We start from the raw sequence: 23,954 nt of genomic DNA, 5'->3' as shown, positions 1-23,954 counted from the left end.
TCTCTCTTGCTCACTTTTTCTATCTATCTATCTATCTATCTATCTATCTATCTATCTATCTATCTATCCATCCATCCATCCATCCATCTATATGTCTGTCTGTCTATCTATTTGTCTCCTTCCTTGTAATTGTTTTAGAATGAACCAATAAGGACTTTGTCATTTTTAGTTTTCAGCAAAAACATAAATATATAATATTATATAGTATATAATATATGTGCATATATACAGTATATGTATGTGTGTGTTTGTATTTCCATGGTAATAATTGTTATTGTGGTTAAATAATTGTGGTTAAAAACAGCTTATGACACAGGGAGCATGTTTAAATGTCACAGGATATTAGACAAATTAATATGATTAAGATATCATACCTTTATCATCAGACATTTTATTAATAGTTTGTTTTAGATAGAAGGTTTTGCCTGTTAAGTGAAACCGTATGGCTACTAACCAATCTCTTGTGCTTTTTATTTTCTGGGTCACAGACCCTAAAATAACTCCTAAAAGTCATCTTAAACCTTGCCTTAGTAACCTTGCCGAATAAGGTTTCCTGCTTCCTGCTTCGGTCTTTTCAGTTGAAAATAGAGACCCCCCCGCCCCTCGTAAACTATTTCTAATGTATTTTAAGAATATGTATTATTATGCTGCCAGAAGTATATGAATATGAATTTTATATTAAGTGGAACCTCGGATCACGAGTAACGCAGTTTATGAGTGTTCCGCAAGACGAGCAAAGATTTTTTATAAATTTAGACTTAAAAAACGAGCGTTGTCGTGGTTTACGAGCACCGAGTATCATGTATAACGCATGGGCTTCTTGTTTTGACGCCGAGTGTCGCGTCATCACAACTAAGCCAATGGTTTTTCTCTCTCTTGCGCTGCGGGTATTCATTTCCCCTGCTGGGTCTTAGACTCGTCTCTTACTGGTATATTCAACACCCGTGTGTGTGTGTGTTTTTTTTTTCTCTTGCGCTGCAGAGTGTGTGTGTGTTATGTGTGTGCGCACGTAATTTGACACCGCGCCGGTTTACACAAAAACACACGCTCTCTTTCTCTCTCGCCTTTACTGTGTGTCAGTGTTTGAGTGTGTGTGTGTGTTTTTTTTTCTTTTGCACTGCAGAGTGTGTGTGTTATGTGTGTACGCACGTAATTTGACACCGTGCCGGTTCACACTCTCTCTCTCGCCTTTAATGTGTTTGTGTGTATGTGTTAATGTGTTCAGCAGCGCAGAAGAGAGAAAAACACACACACACACACACACACAGCGCCTGTGCGCATAAATGGAAACACTTATCTGTCGGCATTTAAACGATGCAAATTGTAGCCTCTTTTTTCCCCGGTGGGGTCTTCTGCTGTTGTAGCCCATCCGCCTTAAGGTTGTGCGTGTTGTTGCTTCACAAATGCTTTGCTGCATACCTCGGTTGTAACGTGGTTATTTCAGTCAAAGTTGCTCTTCTATCAGCTTGAATCAGTCGGCCTATTCTCCTCTGACCTCTAGCATCAACAAGGCATTTTTGCCCACAGGACTGCCGCATACTGGATGTTTTTCCCCTTTTCACACCATTCTTTGTAAACCCTAGAAATGGTTGGGCATGAAAATCCCAGTAACTAAGCAGATTGTGAAATACCCAGACCGGCCCGTCTGGCACCAATAACCATGCCACGCTCAAAATTGCTTAAATCACCTTTCTTTCCCATTCTGACATTCAGTTTGGAGTTCAGGAGATTGTCTTGACCAGGACCATACCACTAAATGCTTTGAAGCAACTGCCATGTGATTGTTGTTAAATAATTGCATTAATGAGAAATTTAACAGGTGTTCCTAATAATCCTTTAGGTGAGTTTATATCCTGTACATTACATTAAATAAAAGTCTTACCTTCTGGTCTGTGTGTGTTGCTCCAGTTTCCTCACTTAGTCCAAAGATATGCAGATTAGGCCGATTAAGAAATTAAGAATTTCAAATAGTCTGTGTGTGCTTGTTTGCCCAGCGATGGACTGACTTCCCTTCCTGGGTGTATCCTACCAACGAAAAGGCTCCAGACCTCCAGAGATCCTGTACAGGATAAACGATGTTGGGAATTAGTGAGTGAAAGAGAAACATTTCTTTGTTTTGAAATAGCTAGGCATAGAAATAAAAATTTTAACCCTACAATTTTAGGTTGTAAGAATTTAAAGGCCTAAGTAAATAGTGTATTATCCATTGCTAATTTATTTGATTCCATTCATGCACATGTTACAGATTATTGCAACCCGTGGTGTGCAGAGATGGGGTCAAAATTACAGTATTACTAGACTTGCCAGGTTAAAATTTTGCAGCCTAATCCTAAGAAAAAATGAACACCAAATACCTGAAACTAGCTTAGACATTCTGCCATTTGATATAAAAATAGACCTTTTTTGGTTGGGAAGCAAATTCACTGTTCACCATGTGTCTGTCCACAAAATCACTGTCCAATGTACCATACTTTGTGTTTGGTGAAATTGGATTCATTCATTTTAATTCTGTTTTGTGGGCGTTGACTTTTTCTAAACTATTCCAAAATCACTACCAACAAACTTTACAATTTTTTTTTACTTTAACCTTGTTACAAAATTATCGTAATTTAAAAAAAGAAATTATGCCTGTTTGTGTATGTGTGTATAGTCTCTCTCTCTCTCTCTCTCTGTATGTGTGTAAATGACTTTTCTTCTGTATCTGCCTATGCTCTGGCTCATTGGTTTTACATGGATAGTTGGACTTGGATTAAAGAGGATTACAATGTAAACAAACCATTGAAAAAAAGCATCACAAACAGTTACTATTAATTTTCAGTTTTTACACTTTCTGGAAAAATTTATGAAGCTTCATGTCAGTCAGGTAAAAAAAGGAATATAAATAAATAAGTATAATAATAATAATAATAATAATAATAATTATTATTATTATTATTGTTATTATTAATAATAATAAATAAATATAGAATGCTGCACAGTAGCAATACTAGGTCAGCACAAAAGGTTAGCACCTTCAGCGTCTGGGTTTGATTCCCACTTCAGGTCTTCCAGATCTTTTACTTCTACTTTCCAGAGAGCAGGGAGTTTGCATGTTCTTCCGGTCGGTGGTCGGTGGGTTTCCTCTGGGTATTTCAATGTCCTCCAACAGCCCAAATACATGCCAATTTTTTGTATGAATGATTGTGTGATGTATGTGTGTGTCTGTATGTGTGTGGTTGCCCTGAGATGGATTGGCACTCCTTCAAGAGGGTGTACCCCGCCTTGTGCCCTAAGTGTCCTGAGATAGGCTCTAGGCCTCCTGCGACCCTGTATCTAGGATGGTACATAGGACCCTGTACAATTGGAATAGACGATAAGTGAGTGAGTAAATAAATGAAAAACTAATTAATAAATTTAACCAGAACACAACAAAAATCACAGTCAAGGATTTAAAAAACACTGCCATGAGTTGTTCTGTAACGTACTCTCTCTTTTAAAATGGCTGAAACTAAGTGCAGGAGTTAGTGCAGTTTAAATTCAATATTTAAATTCAACTTCACGGTTTTAAACAATTTATCATTTCTTACTCTGACATTTTTTATGTCCTGCAGTACGCTGTCATACATGAATTTAAATAGGACTCAATAAGCAAGCAAGGTGTAACACAAGAAAGACAAACAAATGTAGATATAGAATAATGCTCTCAGGATCAGCTCTGCATTTAATATATTACATTTTAGCATTTAGGCTTTAAACATGGTTTACAAATTCCGGTCATTAAGCCAAAACCTTTAACAAACAACTGCATTCTATTATTTTTCTCTTAAGCCTGTATAATAACATTTAATGTGCTCAATTAGTCATAATCTAGTGAGTTAAGTCAAGTGTTGCAGAACAGCTGTGACTGCAAAGGAATTACGGAACGCTAAGTGATTAACTTGTAGATGGGAAACCCTACTGTAGGTGTTGTTCACTGGAAAGCTTAGAGACTTTTTTAGTCCAAAATAAAAACAATACCACCCAGGGCCTTTAATCAGGCTACTGCTGGAAAAATTAGTTTTGAATGCGATGCCAATTCACAAAATCAGTTTAATTAGTGTACCTGGTGTGTTATGGCATAAATTTGAACTCGTGTAACTTGTTGAGTTTAGAATAAAATGCCAGTAGCGCTAAAAAGCAAGCATGACATTCAGAGAAATGCACTTAAACACCATTTTGTTCTTAGTTGACTTTTCTCTCACGCTGTCTAAAGGTCTGTGAATTACCTTTCTGTCCTCCAACCATCCAAACACGTCAATCGACAAGATAAAAGAGAGAAGGATAAAGTCAGCCTTGGCCACACACATGCACACACTCTTTTACACTTTTTAAACTATCTCTATTTCAAATGTGTTCATGCAAATATATTTATAACTGTATTTTAAAGGAGGAATACATGTATACATATATAAAAAATACAGGTGTTTTACAGTGTATGCTGCTATATATTTTTACTATTTGTTCTTATATATTTATGTTTACATGCTAAGGGACCTGCTCTTTCTTTGTATCTGAGAGAGAGAGAAAGAAGGGAGGGAGAAAGAGAGAGAAAAATTACTTAGTGTATTGGTTTTAAAGCCACTTTGTGCATACCTACAGTACAGTGTCAATACAGAATGCCCAAGAGAACTGCTTCAAAAGAGGTAGGTTTAAATATTCTGAAGAATTTTATAACAATTTTTCTTTCTTACTTGTAATTGTTTTATTATACTGCACAACTGAACATTTAAAAACTTATTTTTAAAACAATGATTTTTCATTTAAAGTTAAATTAACCTTTATATACACAACCTAAATATGTATTCATTGTTGTTTTTATTACTATATATGAGTATAAGTTAAAGTGACTTTTTAGTACATGTATATTTGTGGATAAGATCTTTGCAAGTTTCTTCTATAAGATTACGTCAAGTGGCTATTTGTCATTTCCAACGTATACACCTTGTACAGTACAGTACATATTAAAAAAGAAGCATCGTTCCACCTCCACCTCACCGCTATGTTAAGCAACACAGGAGTATGCAGTACGCCAAGCTGGTTACAGTGTAAGGTATAAATGTCTATAATGAAGGAAAAAAAGAGACCCTGATGATCTTCTCAGCTGTCCTCACTATCCAAAAAATACTTCTAAAAAGATGAAAAACAAAATTGTTGTTCATACATAATAAGATGGTCATGAAAGATTGATGGATGGAATGTTTACATTTTAGATAATCATTTATAGGCAGTAAGTGATTTTGTTGAGGTGTAAGGAAGTCACAGATCACACAGATTGGCAAAGATTAAGATTTAGCTGTTATTTTCAGTAAGTGTGTAAATAGGTCTGTGTTTGAGCACAAGAAACATGGTGCATTGGAGAAAAGGTGAAGAATGTCCTCTTGATAAATCATTTTCTTCTTTATTGCCATGGCTGTTTCCTTTTATTTGTAGATTATTCCATGTGTGTGTTTTTTTTTTTTTTTTTTTTTTTACAATGTTTTAGTATACTGTACTAAACATGCACATACAGTGTGTGTGTGTGTGTGTGTGTGTGTGTGCTGCGAAATGGCTTTTGATCTGGGGATCTCTTATTTATGCAGCTCTGCAAATCTTTTTAGTGCGACACTAAAGTGCACTACAGCACATCTTCCTTAAACACACACGCACACAAACACAGACACACACACAAAGCCATAAATATGATCTCTTACAGGAAGAAACATTGCAATATCATTATACAAGGGGTGTTTTTAAGGGGACTTTTGATTGTACAGAATAACAGAACATAGTTATAATAGTAAAAACTACTGTTATTTCCAAACATGTGGGAATTTGGAGCGAGGTCAGGACTGTACGGGGGATATGGCAATCTCTTCCCGCCAAGTTCCTGTAATGTGAAAGTACCACTTAGACTTGAATGCTTCTTGTAGATATCATTGTTTTTTTTAATTAATAATAATTAATCATAGCTAATCTGTGTGCCCAACTTTAATTTTACTGAACAGTCATTTTATAAAACCTTGTCATTCATTTCTCTTTGCTTGTCTCCAAACTCTTATCTCTTTGTCATCTTTCTCTCTTGTTTCTCAGCTGTATGGAGAGTACAGGGAGCAGCTGGGTAATTTTGCCCGAAGGGAGGCCACAGGTTTGCTAACCAAGAACCAGTCAAATAAACATCGTGGCAATGCTACGGCAATCAGAAGGGGCTACGGCCGAACGGACCATACTGAATTGGAAACAGGACCCATGACCCCAGGACTTAGCCACTCCTCCTCGGTAAAGAAACCTCAACCTTACTCAAAATGCCAAGGTAAGGAGGACCTGAGATCTAATATAGCAGTGTCTCCTTTTGTACAGATCCTAGTCTCAAGAGGAAAAGCTTATATATTTTGCCGGCTGAGGAGAAAAGATTAGATCAAAATGTTACCTTAGATATCCTTAGTGTTTTAATCGTAATTTTTGTCTAAGTTGTGTTCTTCTGCAGATTGCCTAAGGCGGATGCAGAGGTATATGATAACAAAGCTTGGGGAGGATTGGATCTTCTTGGTGCTTCTGGGTCTCACAATGGCTTTAGTCAGCTGGAGTATGGACTATGCCAGTGCGAAGAGCCTGCAAGGTATTCTACTGAACCTATAAATATCATAATCACAGTGTTATGACTTTTCTCAAATAAAACCTTTTCGCCTTTTTTCCTAAGCTTACAAATGGATGTATGGTGAACTGAAAGGGAATGTAGCACTTCAGTATCTGGCCTGGATTACATATCCTATCATTCTGATTGTGTTCTCCTCCCTCTTCTGCCACCTGGTTTGTCCACAAGCTATAGGTGTGTACTGCTTTCTGTCATTATACATTTTGTTCTCTTTATTACATAAAAGGCAGACATGCATGTTTTTATTTTAATTAGTACGCCCTATTATTCCTTTGTGTGCCTGGATTATTTTTCCGTATAGTTACTGTATAGTTACCTTTAGCTGCTTTGTAAAGCATGGTGTCACACTGAACTCAAGATCATTAAGGACATTAAGATAAATCTCCAGTGTTTGTATGCAAAGAAAATATGAGAAAAGAAAACATTCTCTGCTTTTTATCTTTTTGGTATTGGTTATATCTTAAACAAGCCAATCAGAAATCTTTTTAGTATTGGTTATATCTTAAAAAAGCCGATTAGATTTAACCCATATTCTGACCTCATATAAGAAAATTGTAGTAGGAACATAAACAGGCACTCTTAGGGGAACCTCTGAGATCTACAGTATGTGAAGTTGTTACAGATATTGCCAGGATTCTTATGTCATTTATTTGGATCTGTTTTTTGGGTGGGGAGGTGATGACATCAGTCAGTCATGGTCAGTTGTTTGTACACTTAAACAGAATAAGAATCTTAGTGTTCTTCGCCAAGTGTGTTGTTTGTTTCACTATGGCAGTATGAGAGCGTAGATATAATTTAGTGATGGTTCAGTGGGTAATGCTCTGGAAGGTTATAAATTTAAACAACTTGAACAATAGCTTTATTCACCAGTTTAAAAGTAAATTGCTTTGGATAAAAAGTAAATGAATAGCCCCTGATTCCTTCAAAGTGGTTGTGAGAAAACAGCTATTCTGGAAAAGAGCTGACAATGGCCAAACTGGATTTACGATATTATGAGATTTTATTTTAAAAAAGAAAAAGAAAAAAAAAATACTGTAGCGTCCATGTAGAAATGTAGGCGTTTCTAATTGGGACCTGAAGCAGTATCATCTAATTTTTATTCAAGAAGATTTAATAAAACCCATTTACATTTTCCAAAACACATTTACAAATTTTGTGCCTGTCATAAATACACTTTAAAATTGTCACACACCAGGTATTCTGGCAAAATATTTTGTAGCAGATTATATTATTTTAGGGACTTTACTATATTTACTATATTTTTCTAATATAATACTGGATAAATTGTCTGATTGCATAGTCACGGACAGCATCACAGAATTTTAATTTTTTTCTCTTTTTTTAAATTCTTTAATTAGTCAATTCCAATAGGAATTAGGCATTGTTGGCATTAGTAATAAAGTTCCCCATTTGTTCTGATCCTAGTTATTACTACAGTTTAACCTTGGATTGCGAGCATAATTTGTTTCGGAAGTGTGCTTGTATATCAAAGCACTTGTACATATCAAAGTGAACTAATAAGAAATAATAGGAACATACAGCCCAAAAATATCCATATAAAAAGAATTAATACAAAATATAAATTAAAAATAAAACAAATTAACCTGACTTTAACAAGGAACCTTTCTAATGACACATTTTGCCTCCTTTTAAGGATTTCGCGGAAATGTGACATTGGCTTGTGACACTCAACAGAGTGTATACATTGTATACAGTGTATACGTACTAAAGTACTCGTATATCAAGACCTCTTTAACAAGTTAAAATTTATTAAAAAACTTTGCAGAAAACTCGCAAACCAAGTTACTTGCAATACAAGGTTTCACTGTATTACACTACATAACCTTATAAGACTAAGGTAGAAATGTTTGTGATTTTTGTAATGATCTGTGTTTTTGCCTTCTCTCTAAATGTTAATGTAGGCTCTGGTATCCCAGAGATGAAGACTATTCTGCGCGGGGTGGTGCTGAAAGAGTATTTGACGCTGAAAGCTTTTGTGGCCAAAGTCATCGGTTTAACTGCAAGCCTGGGCAGTAGCATGCCTTTAGGAAAAGAGGTTTTTTTTTTTTATTCTTTAAAAAACACTTTAAAATTGTCACACAAAAGTTATTCTGGCCAAATATTCCTTAAAAGATTATATCAAGAAACTTTATTTTATATTGCTATTGATATAATACATTAATATACAGTATATTAAATTTACTAGAAAATGTGCTTGTAGAAGCATTTACATACTTCTAGTTGCACATAAACCACAAACTTACTTTTTTTGTTTGGTCTTGAAATCCTGTGCTTTAATAAAAATAGCTTACATTTTTATAGTCACTTTATTTACAGTTATAAAAAGCGTAAGTGCAACAAGTTTAAACTAGAGCTTAAGCTAAGCAACATTGCCTAATATTAGCCTAGCTGGGTAGTAAAATATGATCGCTAGTATGAGATTTTAAATATACATTGCTGGTCACTATTATTAGCCCTCCTGGTTGTGTTTTTAGGCTTTGAATAAATAAATCTTTTATTTAAACAATATAGAATCACAATGCAAAAAGAGAGAAAAATCCAGCCTTTAATTGCAGTACAATTATTCAGTGGAAAAAAATCCCACATTAAGATTTTTTTTTTTTTTACCTGAAATCAATTATTGGCACCCCTGACGTTAAGACAGCACTAAATCTCCTCCTATAACATTTTACAAGACTGGAGAATACAAATAGATGAATCTAAGAACATTCCTTTTTTTACAATCTTTCTAAATCATCCAGCGTCCTGGGTCCTCTCTTATGCACTCTCCTCTTCTGCCCAGCCTACAGGTTTTCAATTGGGTTGAGGTCTGGGGACTGAGATGGCCATAAGAGAAGCTTGATTTTGTGTCTGCTGAACCATTTTTGTGTAGATTTTGCCACACATTTTGGGTCATCTTGCTGAAAGACCCAATGACGACCCATCTGCCTGACAGAGGCCATCAGGTTTTGGTTTAAAATGTCTTGGTATTTCAGAGAGTTTATGATGCCATGAACAAGGATAGCAAGGTTCTCAGGACCACAGCATCACAGATACTCCACCATACTTCACAGTGCACATGAGGTGCTTTTCCTCATACTCATCTCATGTTTTAACCCTGACCCAGACAGTGTTTGTTGCCGAAAAGCTCTATCTTAGTCTCAACTGACCACAGCACAAACTTCAGACATTTAGTATTTTTAAACTTCCTAATGATTCCTTTGATTGTAGATATAGGCAAGTTTATGCGAGTGACTATTTTCTTGTAGCCACCTTATGACTTAAAAAGGTCTACACACATCTACCTTACTTGAATGGGGTGTTCTCTTGTCTTTCCCATGTTGAAGAGTGGATAAAAGAAATAGGCCTGTGTGACATATCATATTTACACCAAAGGGAAACAGGAAGTCATAAATTATTAATTAAAAGTTTCTAGATACTTTGATCAAATTTATATACTACAGTAAAAATTACAAAGATGCTCCAATTACGTTTATCTTATCGAAATTGTTTGGGGTGCCAATAATTGTGAAACAAGTAATTTTCGATCCATCCATCCCTCTTAAACCGCTTATCCCAAATCGGGTCTCTGGGGTAGCAGTTCCAGCAGGAAACCCAAAACTTTACCTTTCCCCAGCCACCTCAGCTAACTCTGACTGAGGGATCCAGAGGATTCCCATGCCAGTGTGGAGATATAAGCTCTCCACCTAGTGGTCTCCCCCGTGGCCTCCTTCCAGCTGGACGTGCCAAGAACATCTCTGTGGGGAGGCGTCCTGATGACATCCTTACTAGATGTCCAAACCATCTCAACTGACTTCTTTACACACAAAGGAGCTCAGCGGCTCTACTCTGAATTTCTCACAGATAACTAAGTTTCACATCCTATCTCTAAGAGAAAAGCCAGATACCCTTCTGCGAAAACCCATTTTGGGCGCTTGTATTCACGATCTTTGTGTATTTTTTTTAACTTGAATTAAATTTTCGATTTTTCCACAATTTTAAGTGCAAGATTATGCTTCTGTCATAAAAAAATAAAATAAAATTATTAGAAGCCTAAGAAAACATCTTTACCACACTATTATTATGTGCCAATAATAGTCACTGTATATAACGACTGGAACTTAGAGGTTAATGAGAAGCTTTTATTTTTAGAGAAATCACCTGAAACCATGTGGGAAAACATGTTACAGTCATTGGAGACCAAAGTAGAATATAAAAGCAAGACAGCTTAGCATTTAGCAAGAACACTATACCCGTGGTGAAGCATGGTGGTGGCAGCATCTTCGGCTGCTTTTCTTTAGCTGGAACTGGGGCTTTAGTAAAGATGCACTGCTTGTCCCAAAAAATAAAGGTCACACTTTCTAACATTTTGTTGGGCCGTCATGGCTATAATATTTTGATGAGCATATGCAATATCACAAAAACAATTTCCATACAGAGTCACATTAATTTATCTCCATGATCTTGTATTGGTGATGGGAGAGTCGGATTACTGTGTAAACCCTCCTCTAGCACCTTCCAAAGATTCTCAATGGGGTTAAGGTTTGGACTTTGTGGAGGCCAATCCATGTGTGAAAATGATGTCTCATGCTCCCTAAACCAATCTTTTATCATTTGAGCCTCATGAATCCTGGCATCGTCTTCTTGGAATATGCCCATGCCTTTAGGGTAGAACAAAATCTATGGTTATTTAGTATATTTAAGTCATCAGCTGACCTTATTTTTGGACTCATAACATTGCTGGCCCTAGCCCTAACCAACAGCAGCCACCCCATAACACTGCACCCACAGGCTTGTACAGCAGGAACTAGGCATGATGGATGCATCGATTCATCTGTCTCTCTTCTTACCGTGATGCACCTATTATTATGGAACAGGGTAAATCTGGACTCATTAGACCACATGGCATTTTTTCCTGCAGCCTTTTTTCCTCTGATCAGCCTCACTGATAAGTGGTTTTTTTAAGGCTAGACAGGTGTCCCAATCCCTTGATTACTTGAGTCCTTGGATTTCATGTGTGGAAATGCTGTGACTTTCTCCATTAAACATAGCTGTTGTTCTGAGTTTTACTGTTGTTTTGTTTGACCTGACTAAGAATTTAAGTGATCTCCCATCACACTCGTTCAGAATGTTATTTTGACCATATTTCATCCTTGAAGGGGATGTTTCACCACTATCCTTCTCAGTTTAATAATGCATTGGGCATTTATTAACTCAATTTTAGTTCTGTTGTTTTCTTTTGCTGAAGCATGATATTAATTCGACCCTTCTGACACGACGTAACATATTTGCCACTACCACCAGATATGTCTTCTGACATGGATGTTTAAAAAAGGGAAGTTATTCACTTCATTAGTTAGGGTTCAATAACTTTGCCAGCTGAATCATACTAATCACTGCAGTAATTATCCAATGGAAGGCTCTTACCTATTTGCTCCGTTAAATCTAGGTTTTTGTTTGGTCTGGCAGTATATAATCATACATTGCTCCAAATACCAATCTATTTTGACACAAAACCTGCAGGCATCTGTTAGACAGCTTACAGAAGGCAAAATCACATTCCAGCATAATAATGACCTAAAACACGAGTACAAATTAACAAAGCAATGACTTGCTAGAAGGAGAAGATCAATGTTTTTGAATGGTCCAGACAGAGCTCAGATCTAAATCCTATTGAAAATCTGTGAAATGGGTTTGTGCAAATGAGAGCCTCTTGCAATACACAGTAGAATAAAATTGACAAATCAGGATTTGCTTTGTTTGCTGTATTACGAGCAAATAGTTTATGTGATTTATATTTAATGTGCAAAACAAAAAACTGCCATTTTAAGAGGTGTGTACACTTTACATATCCACTGTGGACGAACTAAAACCAATTTATATATATATATATATATATATATATATATATATATAAATTATTATTATTATTATTATTAAATCAACTTTTAGTCACAATAATTTAAATTTGTTTAAAGTTTTGAATTCGGTAATAAAAGTGCTAAAACAGCCCTATTACTGTAACTATATAATTGCAGGAGCTGTACATTATAGTAATTATACTGGTAGCAGCGTGTAGTCTTATACTCTACAGATTTTCATATATTTAAAAATAATATGCCTTATTGTAACTAACCATTAAACTAAGAATATTAAGTTTATTAGTTAGTGTAGCTTACTCTTTTGCCAGATTTGCCAGATTTGCCATTCCTGTTAGGCAATTTACAGGCAAAAATAGAGAATCACAGCTTCACTCGTCTGTTTGTGTCTTTTCCCCAGGGACCTTTTGTCCACATTGCAAGTATCTGTGCTGCTGTGCTGAGTAAAGTCATGTCCATTTTTACAGGAGTGTATGAGGTAACGCCTCTGGTCTGCAATGTGTTTGTTTGAGTGTTGAGCTGCACCAGTGTGTATGGTGGGTTATTCATGCATTTATTATCATTCTTATTAGAAATGAAAATAAAAGACAACATACCACTTAAAGAACTTATTTTCATTAAATATTGAAAAACATGCAAGATTATGCAGTTTATAGACCCAGTTTAGAATATGTCCCTGATTTGCTGTCCCTTAGTAAAAAAAAAGTAAGTCCACTGAATTTTCCCACAAGGATTATAAGATTAAATTCAAATGTCTTCATATATACTAGTAAACTGCCAATTGTAGCCTTAAAAATACTAATTTAATTGCAAATCAGGTTCCAAATAGTGGTTGCTAGTAGTATCTAAACAATATGAAAAGTCAATAAAATACAATGAAGTACTCATAAAAAAAATACTGTCCATGTCATAAAAGCATGGTTTAGTTTATTTCTAATAAGAATGTGAAAAAAGAAAATAACATTTACTAGATATAAGTCTGTGGTGTGAGCATGTAAATGCTGGCTTTTTCAGTAGTAATATATTTTACTGCTGGACTTGGGTCAGATTGCAACTCTGAATAATACGATTCTACTGTACATTTTGTGGCATAACATTGTTTACTATCTGTAAAGTACATCTCTCTCTCTCTCTCTCTCTCTCTCTCTCTCTCTCTCTCTGTGCCTCACTTTGCTGCTGGTCTTTGCTTTAATAGTGTGAGTATTAACTGTGTTTACTGCCCTGTGTGTGTGCGTGTTTGCCTTTTTGTTGTTTTCTTAACCCCGCCCAGAATAGTGCCCATGTTCAGGACCTGCTGGTGTGTGCCTGTGCAGTGGGAGTAGGTACCTGTTTCGGTGCCCCCCTGGGAGGCAAGTAACTCCTGCATTCATGTCCAGTGCATTATGTTCAGCATAAACATATTGTATTCTGAGAAATAAGATAGCTTAAGTTAAGCTTAATGTTAGCTGCTCATAATAACAATTCAAGATTTCAAGATTCAAATAACTTTATTAATCCCAGAGGGAAATTGCTTATTATTATTATGCTAATTATAATCACACCAGGGCATAATAGATAATTTACATACGAATTCTACAACTTTACACCAGCTATTTCACACGTATCTCACATATTCATCATCAACAGATGTGACCATGAATATTTAGACAATAACAAAAATTTCCTAATTTTGCCTCTGTATGCCACCCTAGTGGGGTTAAAATTAAGCAATCAAGATGTGATGAATTTGTAGACCTTCAGCCCTAGAAAGGCTGAAAGACCTTTAATTTTTACAAGCGTAAAAGTAATTGAACACCCAACGAACACATGGTTTCATGGTCAGTTGTAGCGCCATTATTTCATAACAATTAATTTCTAAAACTGTACGTACGTACAGTATAGATCATACTCTATCTATCTATCTATCTATCTATCTATCTATCTATCTATCTATCTATCTGTTTGTCTGTATTTGCATCTTTCTGTCTATCCTTTTGTCTATCAGTATTTTTGCTTATCTACACTAGAGACACAGTTATTTAGGGCAGCTAATGTTAAGTTGGGGCTTGTGCTAATAGTTTGGCCTCTAATTTGCTTTTGACTAGTTGAAATACCTCACTGCTCCCTCTGAAATGATTTAATATCTGAATCTGTTTGTTTTCTAACCACCTCTGTTTCCTCATTCACTTTATTCCCACATCCCACACATTGGCCTCGGTTACTTCCTTCCTTTACTTTCCTTCCTTTACTTTACTTCCTTTACTCTTTCCCACTCCTCCTTTTATCTTTTCACCCTTCAGTCCTCTGTAACCTTCATTCTTTTATCGGTCTCTCTTAGTAGAACCCCTATGGCTACACTGATATTCTGACAGTGGGGTGTGCTGTAGGGGTCGGCTGCTGTTTCGGCACTCCCCTTGGAGGTAAAACACACTTTGGCTTTCTCTTGCTGTTTCTCTCTTCACTGTTTTTTTCAGCAAAGTACAAATCACTTTCCCCTAATCATATTACTTAGTAATCAGTAACACAAATGATAAACAGTAGGTGCTATATACTCTACAATAATATAATGTATACAAGGCACTGACTTTTGTTAATATTTTCATTTTAATGTTTTCTTACGGAGAATATCTGCTCACTTTCCTTTTTTCTGTGTTGTTTTCTATTTCTGTTTCATTATCTTTTTCTATTTTCTCTCTCTTACATGGTCATCTCTGACCTTTTTGTTCTTTATTCATCTTAGTTTTTTTTCCCCATGTTCTTATCTGTGTATGTTTTATCATATTTCTGCAACTCTTTCATTTTACTCTCCCTTTATTTTTTCCTCTCTCTCTCTCTCTCTCTCTCTCTCTCTCTCTCTTTCTGTCTCTCTTTCTCTCAACCCTTCCTTGCAGGTGTGTTGTTCAGTATTGAGGTCACATCCACTTATTTTGCTGTGAGGAATTATTGGCGAGGATACTTCGCTGCTACGTTCAGTGCCTTTATATTCAGAGTGCTGTCTGTGTGGAACAAAGACTCTGGTTGGGCATGCATGCACACAAAACCCTTTTAATGTGGCAATATAAATGCATAATTCACAGTTCACTGAGCTGATGAAAGATTTTTATTGATGGCGAGATTAACTGTTTGCTCTTTTCCCATAGTCACAATTACAGCTCTGTTTCGTACAAAATTCCGGATGGACTTTCCTTTTGACCTGCAGGAGCTGCCAGCATTTGCTGTCATTGGGTGTGTTTAGCATATTTCATACAGAACTATTCAATTTAACAGGGAACGTGTACCTATTATTCCGTATTTTATGAATCGGAGTTCATTCTGCTGCAGGGGTTATTGGTGTGTGGAAGAGAGAGAGAATATAAATATAGGTCTCTCTAAATCTTGTGTTTCTTATAGGATCTCATGTGGATTTCTTGGAGCATTCTTTGTTTATCTAAACAGACAGGTTGTTTTGTTCATGAGAAGACCAACAGCGCTCACTCAGTTCCTCACGAAATAGTGAGTAATCATCCCACATATGCCTGTGTTACCACTTTTTACAAATGATGATATAGTCCTTCTATCTTGCAGAACCTTTATACCCGTGTCGTTGTGTGTTTGTTTTAGCCGTTTGATTTACCCCGGTGTGGTGACCCTCATTATTGCTTCCTTCACATTTCCTCCAGGCTTCGGCCAGTTTATGGCTGGTGAGGTACGCTGCTCCTATTGTGATTTACTCAGACGCTTTATTACGTTTAAGGCTCAGAGGTCCATTTAAAGGGACACACTTACATATGTGTGTTGTATGCTTGGCATTGCTTTTTTTTCCCAAGCCTGACATTTTATCTTCCCTGTTCTTTGTATAGCTGATGCCAAGAGAATGTATCAACTCTCTGTTTGATAACTTTACCTGGACAAAAGTCTGGGACGCCACCACGGAACCTGGTCTGGGCCGCTCCAGAGCCTGGTTCCATTCAGAAGTCAGCATCTTCATCATCCTCATTATATTTTTCATCATGAAGGTGCACTTTTACACATGTTATGTGCTTACAAATAATGAACCATGTGATACATGAATATTTTGTAATGAAGACTCAACTACTGTAAATTTATGACAGAATCTCTTTTTATTCACATACAGGTCATATCATATCTTGTTAGACCTTGAATTAAAATTCACAGGTATTATAGGCCTTATACTTTTTTTCCTTCCTGGTGTCTTTATATTTTTCCATGACTCAGTTTTGGATGTCTGCTGTATCAACAACAATGCCTATCCCCTCTGGTGCCTTCATGCCTGTCTTTATACTTGGTCCGTAAGTTTTATGAGATTAGTCTTGGTAATAATATTCTTGATGGAGGGTAAGACCTGATTGAATTCTGTACTTAAATGTTAAATGTTTAGGAGCTGCATTTGGCCGGTTGGTTGGAGAAATCATGGCCACACTGTTTCCAAATGGAATTCTCTTTGATGGTATAGTTTACCGAATCCTACCTGGAGGCTACGCTGTGATTGGTCAGTTAATGTGCAACATCACATCCTTATATTCTCTTAAGTATCGCAACCTTTTTTATTCTTATTTGTGTGATTGTCTTGATGTCTAGGTGCTGCAGCAATGACTGGTGCAGTCACACACACAGTTTCGACAGCAGTGATCTGCTTTGAGCTGACCGGGCAGATCTCTCACATTTTACCCATGATGGTGGCAGTGATTCTGGCCAACATGGTGGCACAGGGACTGCAGCCGTCTCTTTACGATTCCATAATACAGGTCAAAAAGCTTCCTTATCTCCCAGAGCTTGGTTTTGGACACATCAGGTATTCACACGCATCTTTCTTTTATACAGTACAGTGAGAGAATTAAGTATTTGATCCCCTAAAGATTTTCTAAGTTTGCCCACTTACAAAGAAATGAAGGGTCTATAGTTTTTATCATAGGTTTATGGTAAAGGATTGAGACAGAATATTAACTAAAAAATCCAGAAAAAGCACATGATACAAATGTTATGAATTAAGTTGCATTTTAATGAGGGAAATAAGTATTTGATCCCCTACCAACCAACAATAATTCTGCCTCTCACAGACTGTTTATGTGCTCTTATGGTACACATATTAATTTAAAAAGGTGCTCCTACAGTAACAACAATTTGGTATGTGTATAAAAGCCACCTGTCCACAAAATCTCTATCTTCCATTCAAACCTCACCACCATCGGCAAGACCAAAGAGCTGTTAAAGCAAGTCAGGAACAAGATTTTAGACCTGCACAAGGCTGGAATGGGCTACAAGACCATCAGCTAGAAGCTTGGTGAGAAGGAGACAACTGCTTAAGCGATTATTTACAAATGGAAGAAATACGAAGGAACCATTAATGGCCCTATATGCAAGATTTCACCTCATGGAGTAAAAATAATCATGAGGAAAAATGAGGGAGCAGCCCAGGACTACACGAGAGGAGCTTGTGAATGATCTCAAGGCAGTTGGGAGCACAGTCACCAAATAAACCATTGATAACACAATACACCTGCATGGATTGAAATCCTTCAGCACAGCAAGGCTTCCCCTCCTTAAGAAGACACATGTACAGACCAGTCTGAGGTTTGTCAATGAACAGAGAAAGATTGGGATAAACTGCTGTGGTCAAATGAGACCAAAATTGAGCTCTTTCGGAGGAAGAAAAATGCTGACTATGACACCAAGAACACCACAGTCCCTACAGTCAAGCAGGGAGATGAAAACATTACGCTTTGGGGCTGTTTCTCTGCTAAAGGTACAGATTGACTTTGCTGCACTGAGGGGCCAATGGATGAGCCCATGTGTTGTAAAACTTTGGATGATAACCTCCTAAAGATGGGTTGTGGATGGGTCTTCCAGCATGAAAAATGACTCCAAACATACAGCCAAGGCAACTAAGGGGTGTCTCAAGAATAGGGACATTAAGGTCATGGAGTCTTCAGACCTTAATCCAATAGAAAATTCATGGAGAAAGCTGTAAGTTCGAGTTGCCAAGCCACAGGCAAGAAACCTTAAACATTTAGAGAAAATCTGGTAAAGAATAGTGGATCAAAATGCATCCCAAGGTGTGTGCAAATCTGCTAAACAACTACAAGAAAGGTTTTCCTACTGTGCTTCCCATCAAGGGTTTCTCTACCAAGTACTAAGTCATGTTTTGTTTGGGGATCAAATACTTATTTCCCTCATTAAAATGCAACTTAATTCATAACATTTGTATCACGTGCTTTTTCTTGATTTTTGGTTGATATTCTGTCTCAATCCTTTACCATAAACCTATAATAAAAATGATAGACCCTTCATTTCTTTGTATGTGGGCAAACTTCTTTTTTTTTTTAAAATACTTATTTCCCCCACTGTATATTCTGATGATTAATTTTCACTGAATTTTTTAACTGACCGGTTTCTGACCTCGTCTCTCAGTAAGTATAATATCTTTGTGGAGGACATCATGGTGAGGAAGGTGAAGTTTTTGTCCCCTCAGACAACCTACCGTGAGCTTCTTCAACTTCTGCAGGCAACCACCCTCAAAAGCATCCCGGTGGTTGATTCTAAAGGTTTGCATACATGTGTTTTGGTGTATAAGTGTCAAATTTAGAGGTTGAAGACAGTTGAATAGAATTTAGGACAGGATAAATAAGACTAAACGTATTGTATAGAACCAAGACATTAGTGCATTATTATAAATATTCTGGTAACTCGTATGCCCAATAATGTATTACACTGTGACTACCAGTTAGGAATATGCATTATGAATCAAAGATTTTTGTGTACCATATACAGTATACTGTATGCACTTTTAAATTTAAGACTTTCATATTTCAGACCTCACCAGACATACTTTAGAGTTAAACTTGTACTGAGTTTTTATAAAAAGATTTAAGAGTGCAAAAAAAGAAGCCATTTTATTGAACACAACATGCAACATAAACAAAACATCCTATTCATGTCCTTAGAGTCAATGATTTTGCTGGGCTCTATTGAGAGGTGTGAGCTTCAAGCAGCCTGTGACTGGTGGCTGTCAGCAGAGAGACGGATTACTAACCAAGGTCAAGCAGTGCGCAGTCCAGGGTCAGTGGTCAGCTGGGAGTCCTTCAGTTTGGTTGATGAAGAAGGAGGAGAGGGGAGCAAGGTAAAGGTGAGACTGGGACCCTGACGGATTCATATGGTGTATTGCCTAATTCCACTATTTCCAGCTGCTGCTAATTACTTTTTAAATCACATCAGCAGCTTTCTGAGCACATATATGGTCTGTCACAATAGAAAAAATATTCTTATAAAACAGAACAAAAAAAATATTTTTTTATTTTAACAAAAACAAATCTTATGCATATATGAAAGCGTAGTGGCTCTAGGGGTTAGCGCTGTATCTGCGCATCTCCAGGGCTGGGGGTTCGCACCTCGCCTCTGGTCTGTGTGCATGGAGTTTGCATGTTTGCTGTGCTTTGTTGGTTTACTTTGGGGAATCCAGCTTTCTCCCCAGTCTAAAGACACGTGATATAGGCTAACTAGTGATGTTGGGAAAATCATACACTTGTGCATCGCGTGGGTGTGCAATCGGACTGGGATCAGGGGAGTTTGGTCAGTGGCCTTGGGTTATTTGCCTGCTGGGCCCCTGTAAGTAGCAGGCTGTGGTACACTGGGTGTTCTGGTGCCTTCGTATTGTCACCAGCATTTTTTATTTTTTTTTTGTTCTGCATTTTCATTTGTGCTGCAGTGGCTTTTGTGTAGGAGTATACTGGAGGGCATGGATGAGGTGTGTGCCTATATATACTTCCCAAAGAGATTCAGTGATGAGACATGGATTCATCACTATGAGCCTAAGAGTAAATAGCAGACAATGGAATGGAAACATTCCTAATTACAGACCAAGAAAAAGTTCAAAAGTCAACCATCAGCTGGAAAATTGATTCTTACAGTTTCTGGGATTCTCAATAGCCAGTACAGGAACATTATTGGGGAAAAAAGTGCACCATCACCAATGCTCATTGGAGGGCCTACGCTTAATCCGAAGTCTAAACTTAGGATTAAGCGTAAAGGACTGCGATTCAAGGGCATTGTGATCTTGAAGGACAACGCATGTCTGCACAATTCTGCCCACCCCGTTTAAGCATCTTCCCTATAGACCTGACCTTGCTCCATCGGATTTTCACCTGTTTCGTCCCCTGAAAGCAGCACTACGATAAAGAAGCGAAGAAATCAAAGCTTTCCTGGCTGGCGGCTCAGCCTAAAGCATTTTAATGAGATAATACGAAAGCTTGACTGACAGATGGACAAAGTATACTGAAATAACGTTAAAAAAATATGTATTTGTCCTTTTCAAGGACATATTATATATATGTATTATATTTAATTTCCCTAAAAAACAACCCATGGAAATTACCAACACTTGTCCCATTTAAAAATTTATTGCCATCCAGAACTGCATGTTTTCTCGCAGAGGAGACAAATGTCACCCACTGAAACCAATCCTTTTCTCAACAGGCTTCCTTTAAATTTAAAAATTAAGGTGAGATGTGCTTACACTTTACTTAAACATGATCTTTGTTTTGGTGCTCTTTAAACTAATTTACAGGAAAACACAGTCTCTGAGGAGCAGAACGGCCCGGTGGAAACTGTGGGGGATCCTGCTAATCACACAGCGCCTGGTGAGTCTGGCACAGGTGGTGGATTTATATGGGTTCTCTTTTAATTAAAATAATTTTGAATAAGCTTTTCAGAAGTCGATTAAATATAAGTTACATGTACATCAGCAAAATGAAATATCCAAATGTACATTGTACTCTTTTTTTTCTCAAGTGTCCTAGTTCCACTTCCCAATACACTGCAGGCCTTTTCTCTAGTACCCTTGTTAATAGGCCCTTAACTCTAATCTCCTAGTCAGCTTTCTCAATGCATGGCAAGGTTCTATCCTCTAGCCACCTATTACCTGTTATAAATGCCCTGCAGGCTTGGTTTTTTTTTTCTAGGAATCTAATCCCATTCTCAAATTCACTGCAAGTTTTTTCTTCTAGTCGTCTTGTCTCTCCTTAGAATTAAACTCTAATTTCCCTACCCAATGCAATACAGGCCCTTCTGTAATGTTGTTTCCTAGTTACTCTTTCCACCTGAATGGCCTAATGAATTACTACTGCATATGCTATTCGTTACTATCTAGCTGGAGTTTGGTGTGTATGGAACAGACAGCAGATAAGTATATTCTTGTGAGTCTCAGTAAAATGGTTTATGTTTGGACTTTTTCCTATGATTAATCACAGGTGTCCTCGGATTCATGAGGGGCGCACTTCATCGCCTCTTGTCAAACTCAATGTCGACGGAGCAGGCTGAGTCACAGGTGCATCTCACACGATATGCATAAAGAGCAATTAATTATTAATTCTGTGTCAGAAAAATGACTACATTGGTCCACTTGATCATTTGCTCTGAAAAGGTGATGTGATTGTACTAGTTCTTTCTCTTTGGAAATAAGATTTAACCAAAATGTTGCTTGTAAGCAAAAGTATTCACTGAATCACTACAACACTAGATGGAGACAGATGCTCCCAGTTTCTTATGTTGCCCCTTCAGCAGCACTTTTGCCATATTTAGGCATTTGCAGCTTTCTAGGCCACTGAACCACCGTTTCTCTGACTAAGCAATTTATTTGTCATCAGTTACGCTGTTCAGTATTTATAGCTGTACGGTAGAATGGGGAAAAAAAAGATGTTCATTATTTTAAACATGACTTATAAAGCCATCTCATTTTGCCAACTTATTTTTTTACTTTTTTTAGAAAAGTGAAAAACTGAACACTCACATTGTTTTCTTCCAGGATGCTCCTGTATCCGCTCCTGTAACAGACAGCATGACTCCAGATGAGGTAAACGGGATGATTCTTTTATTTCTTTGCATTTTTCCAAACCTAGTTAGTCATTACAACATCATCACATAACATCATCACTAATGCAGCTTCTGACTGGTCTGTACAGATCAAAATTTGGGAGGATGCTGAGCTGGATAAGCCCATCGATATTGACCAGATTCGTATTGATCCCTCCCCGTTTCAGTTGGTTGAAAGAACATCACTGCATAAGGTAAACTCATGCAAATGTGCACAATGGAACTGCGATAAAGATTACAGATTAAAGATACAGACCTTTAATGCAAACCTTGCTTCAACATGTTATCCAGACCGCTGATTTTTTTTCCCTCAGATGAGAACAAGCGTTAATATCTGTAAATATATATTGCTACATGCTAAAGATTTTAATAATACATATATTTCTGTTTTCTTTTTCAGACGCACACACTTTTCTCTCTACTAGGTCTTAGTCATGCCTATGTCACCAGCATAGGTAAACTGGTGGGGGTGGTAGCACTTAAAGAGGTGAGTACCTCTCATGTGTGTCATCTTTTTTCTCTTTTCCCTTGCTTTTTCAGAAATATGATGTTTAAGTATGCCATAGGGAACACAGTGACACCTGCCAGCTCCAGGGTCCCTGGTTTGATTGTGAGCACGGTTAGTGTCTGTGTGGATTTTTTGTTCTCCCCCTGTTTGTGTAGATTTCCTCTCAGTCCAGTGCCCTGCATGCACTGGTAGGATTGACTACTATGTCCCTATGTGGGAATAAGTGCATGCATGTGGCCCTGTGGTTGACTGATTCCCCACCTGGGATAAATTCTTCCACTTTTCACCTCCAGTGTTCTGGATCACTTCAACTCAAGACAGGATAAAGTGGTTTCTGAAGATGAACAAAATGAATGAAATGTCATTGTATTGTTGTAAACAGTCTGAGACTGTGTGCGGATAGGTAGTTAAATTTATAGCATATGTTTTCATACAAGTGTAAATATTTTGTTTCTGCCACAGCTTCAAAAGGCCATCGAAGGTTCAACCCGCAGTGGCGTCCGTCTGCGCCCCCCACTGGCAAGTTTCAGAGACGCGAGCCGTAAAAAAACCAAGGAGCACGCCCACCCAAGCTCTGCCCCTTCTTCTCCCACCCGAGAAAGAGAGGTCAGGTGCGAGGAAGAAAATAAAGAAACAAAAGCGGAAGAGTGCAAGGTCAATGTAGACAGCAACAGCAGAAGTTCAGGTAATTCAGCTCAGGTGCAGCCCCCTTCCACTTCATCTCCTACTTCTACTTCCATCCCTCTCGCATCCCTCCATCGTCTGCCTGAACAGATGACAAACGGAGAGGGAGAGAGTGATTATGACCTGGTATAAGGACTGTCATTGTTTTTTCTTCTTTCATAAACTTAACCCCGCCAAGGGTCTCCTGTGAGACTCTGGTAAGCTTTTGGCTGCAAATGGTCTAGAATGATATGTGATGTGAAGTTTTTCTACATTTTTCTATCTCTGACACTATCTATTATTTTAATGGCTAAGTCTTTTCCCACCTGTTTCAGGTGTTGTCGTTTTTTCTGTCAGATTGTCTCACTGTCTGTTTTTCTTTTCATATGTTATTGAGAAGCAGGTACTTAAA

General features: G+C 37.4%; 1 protein-coding gene across 2 annotated transcripts in view; it reads left to right on the top strand.

Annotated features, from left to right (window-relative positions):
* Nucleotides 1-23,716, top strand: part of clcn1b (chloride channel, voltage-sensitive 1b) — a 28,551-nt gene extending 4,835 nt beyond the window's left edge. Inside the window, exons 2-23 of one of the 2 annotated variants that reach the window (XM_053494702.1) lie at nt 6,088-6,307; nt 6,482-6,613; nt 6,695-6,823; nt 8,572-8,705; nt 12,929-13,006; nt 14,849-14,927; nt 15,399-15,524; nt 15,648-15,732; nt 15,898-15,999; nt 16,108-16,192; nt 16,347-16,502; nt 16,723-16,792; nt 16,886-16,996; nt 17,086-17,299; nt 18,916-19,049; nt 19,449-19,624; nt 21,068-21,140; nt 21,750-21,826; nt 22,304-22,351; nt 22,461-22,565; nt 22,772-22,858; nt 23,342-23,716. In XM_053494702.1, coding sequence (XP_053350677.1) covers nt 6,244-6,307; nt 6,482-6,613; nt 6,695-6,823; nt 8,572-8,705; nt 12,929-13,006; nt 14,849-14,927; nt 15,399-15,524; nt 15,648-15,732; nt 15,898-15,999; nt 16,108-16,192; nt 16,347-16,502; nt 16,723-16,792; nt 16,886-16,996; nt 17,086-17,299; nt 18,916-19,049; nt 19,449-19,624; nt 21,068-21,140; nt 21,750-21,826; nt 22,304-22,351; nt 22,461-22,565; nt 22,772-22,858; nt 23,342-23,695 — 2,619 coding nt within the window. In that variant the 5' untranslated portion in view covers nt 6,088-6,243 and the 3' untranslated portion in view covers nt 23,696-23,716. Of the gene's footprint in view, nt 1-6,087; nt 6,308-6,481; nt 6,614-6,694; nt 6,824-8,571; nt 8,706-12,928; nt 13,007-14,848; nt 14,928-15,398; nt 15,525-15,647; nt 15,733-15,897; nt 16,000-16,107; nt 16,193-16,346; nt 16,503-16,722; nt 16,793-16,885; nt 16,997-17,085; nt 17,300-18,915; nt 19,050-19,448; nt 19,631-21,067; nt 21,141-21,749; nt 21,827-22,303; nt 22,352-22,460; nt 22,566-22,771; nt 22,859-23,341 lie in introns of both variants that reach the window. The other variant, XM_053494701.1, reaches the window with a different exon arrangement.
* Nucleotides 23,717-23,954: the final 238 nt, after the last annotated feature.

Source organism: Clarias gariepinus, chromosome 4 (genome assembly GCF_024256425.1).
Source record: "Clarias gariepinus isolate MV-2021 ecotype Netherlands chromosome 4, CGAR_prim_01v2, whole genome shotgun sequence".
Lineage (NCBI taxonomy): Eukaryota > Metazoa > Chordata > Actinopteri > Siluriformes > Clariidae > Clarias > Clarias gariepinus.
This window is presented reverse-complemented; position numbering and strand designations above follow the sequence as displayed.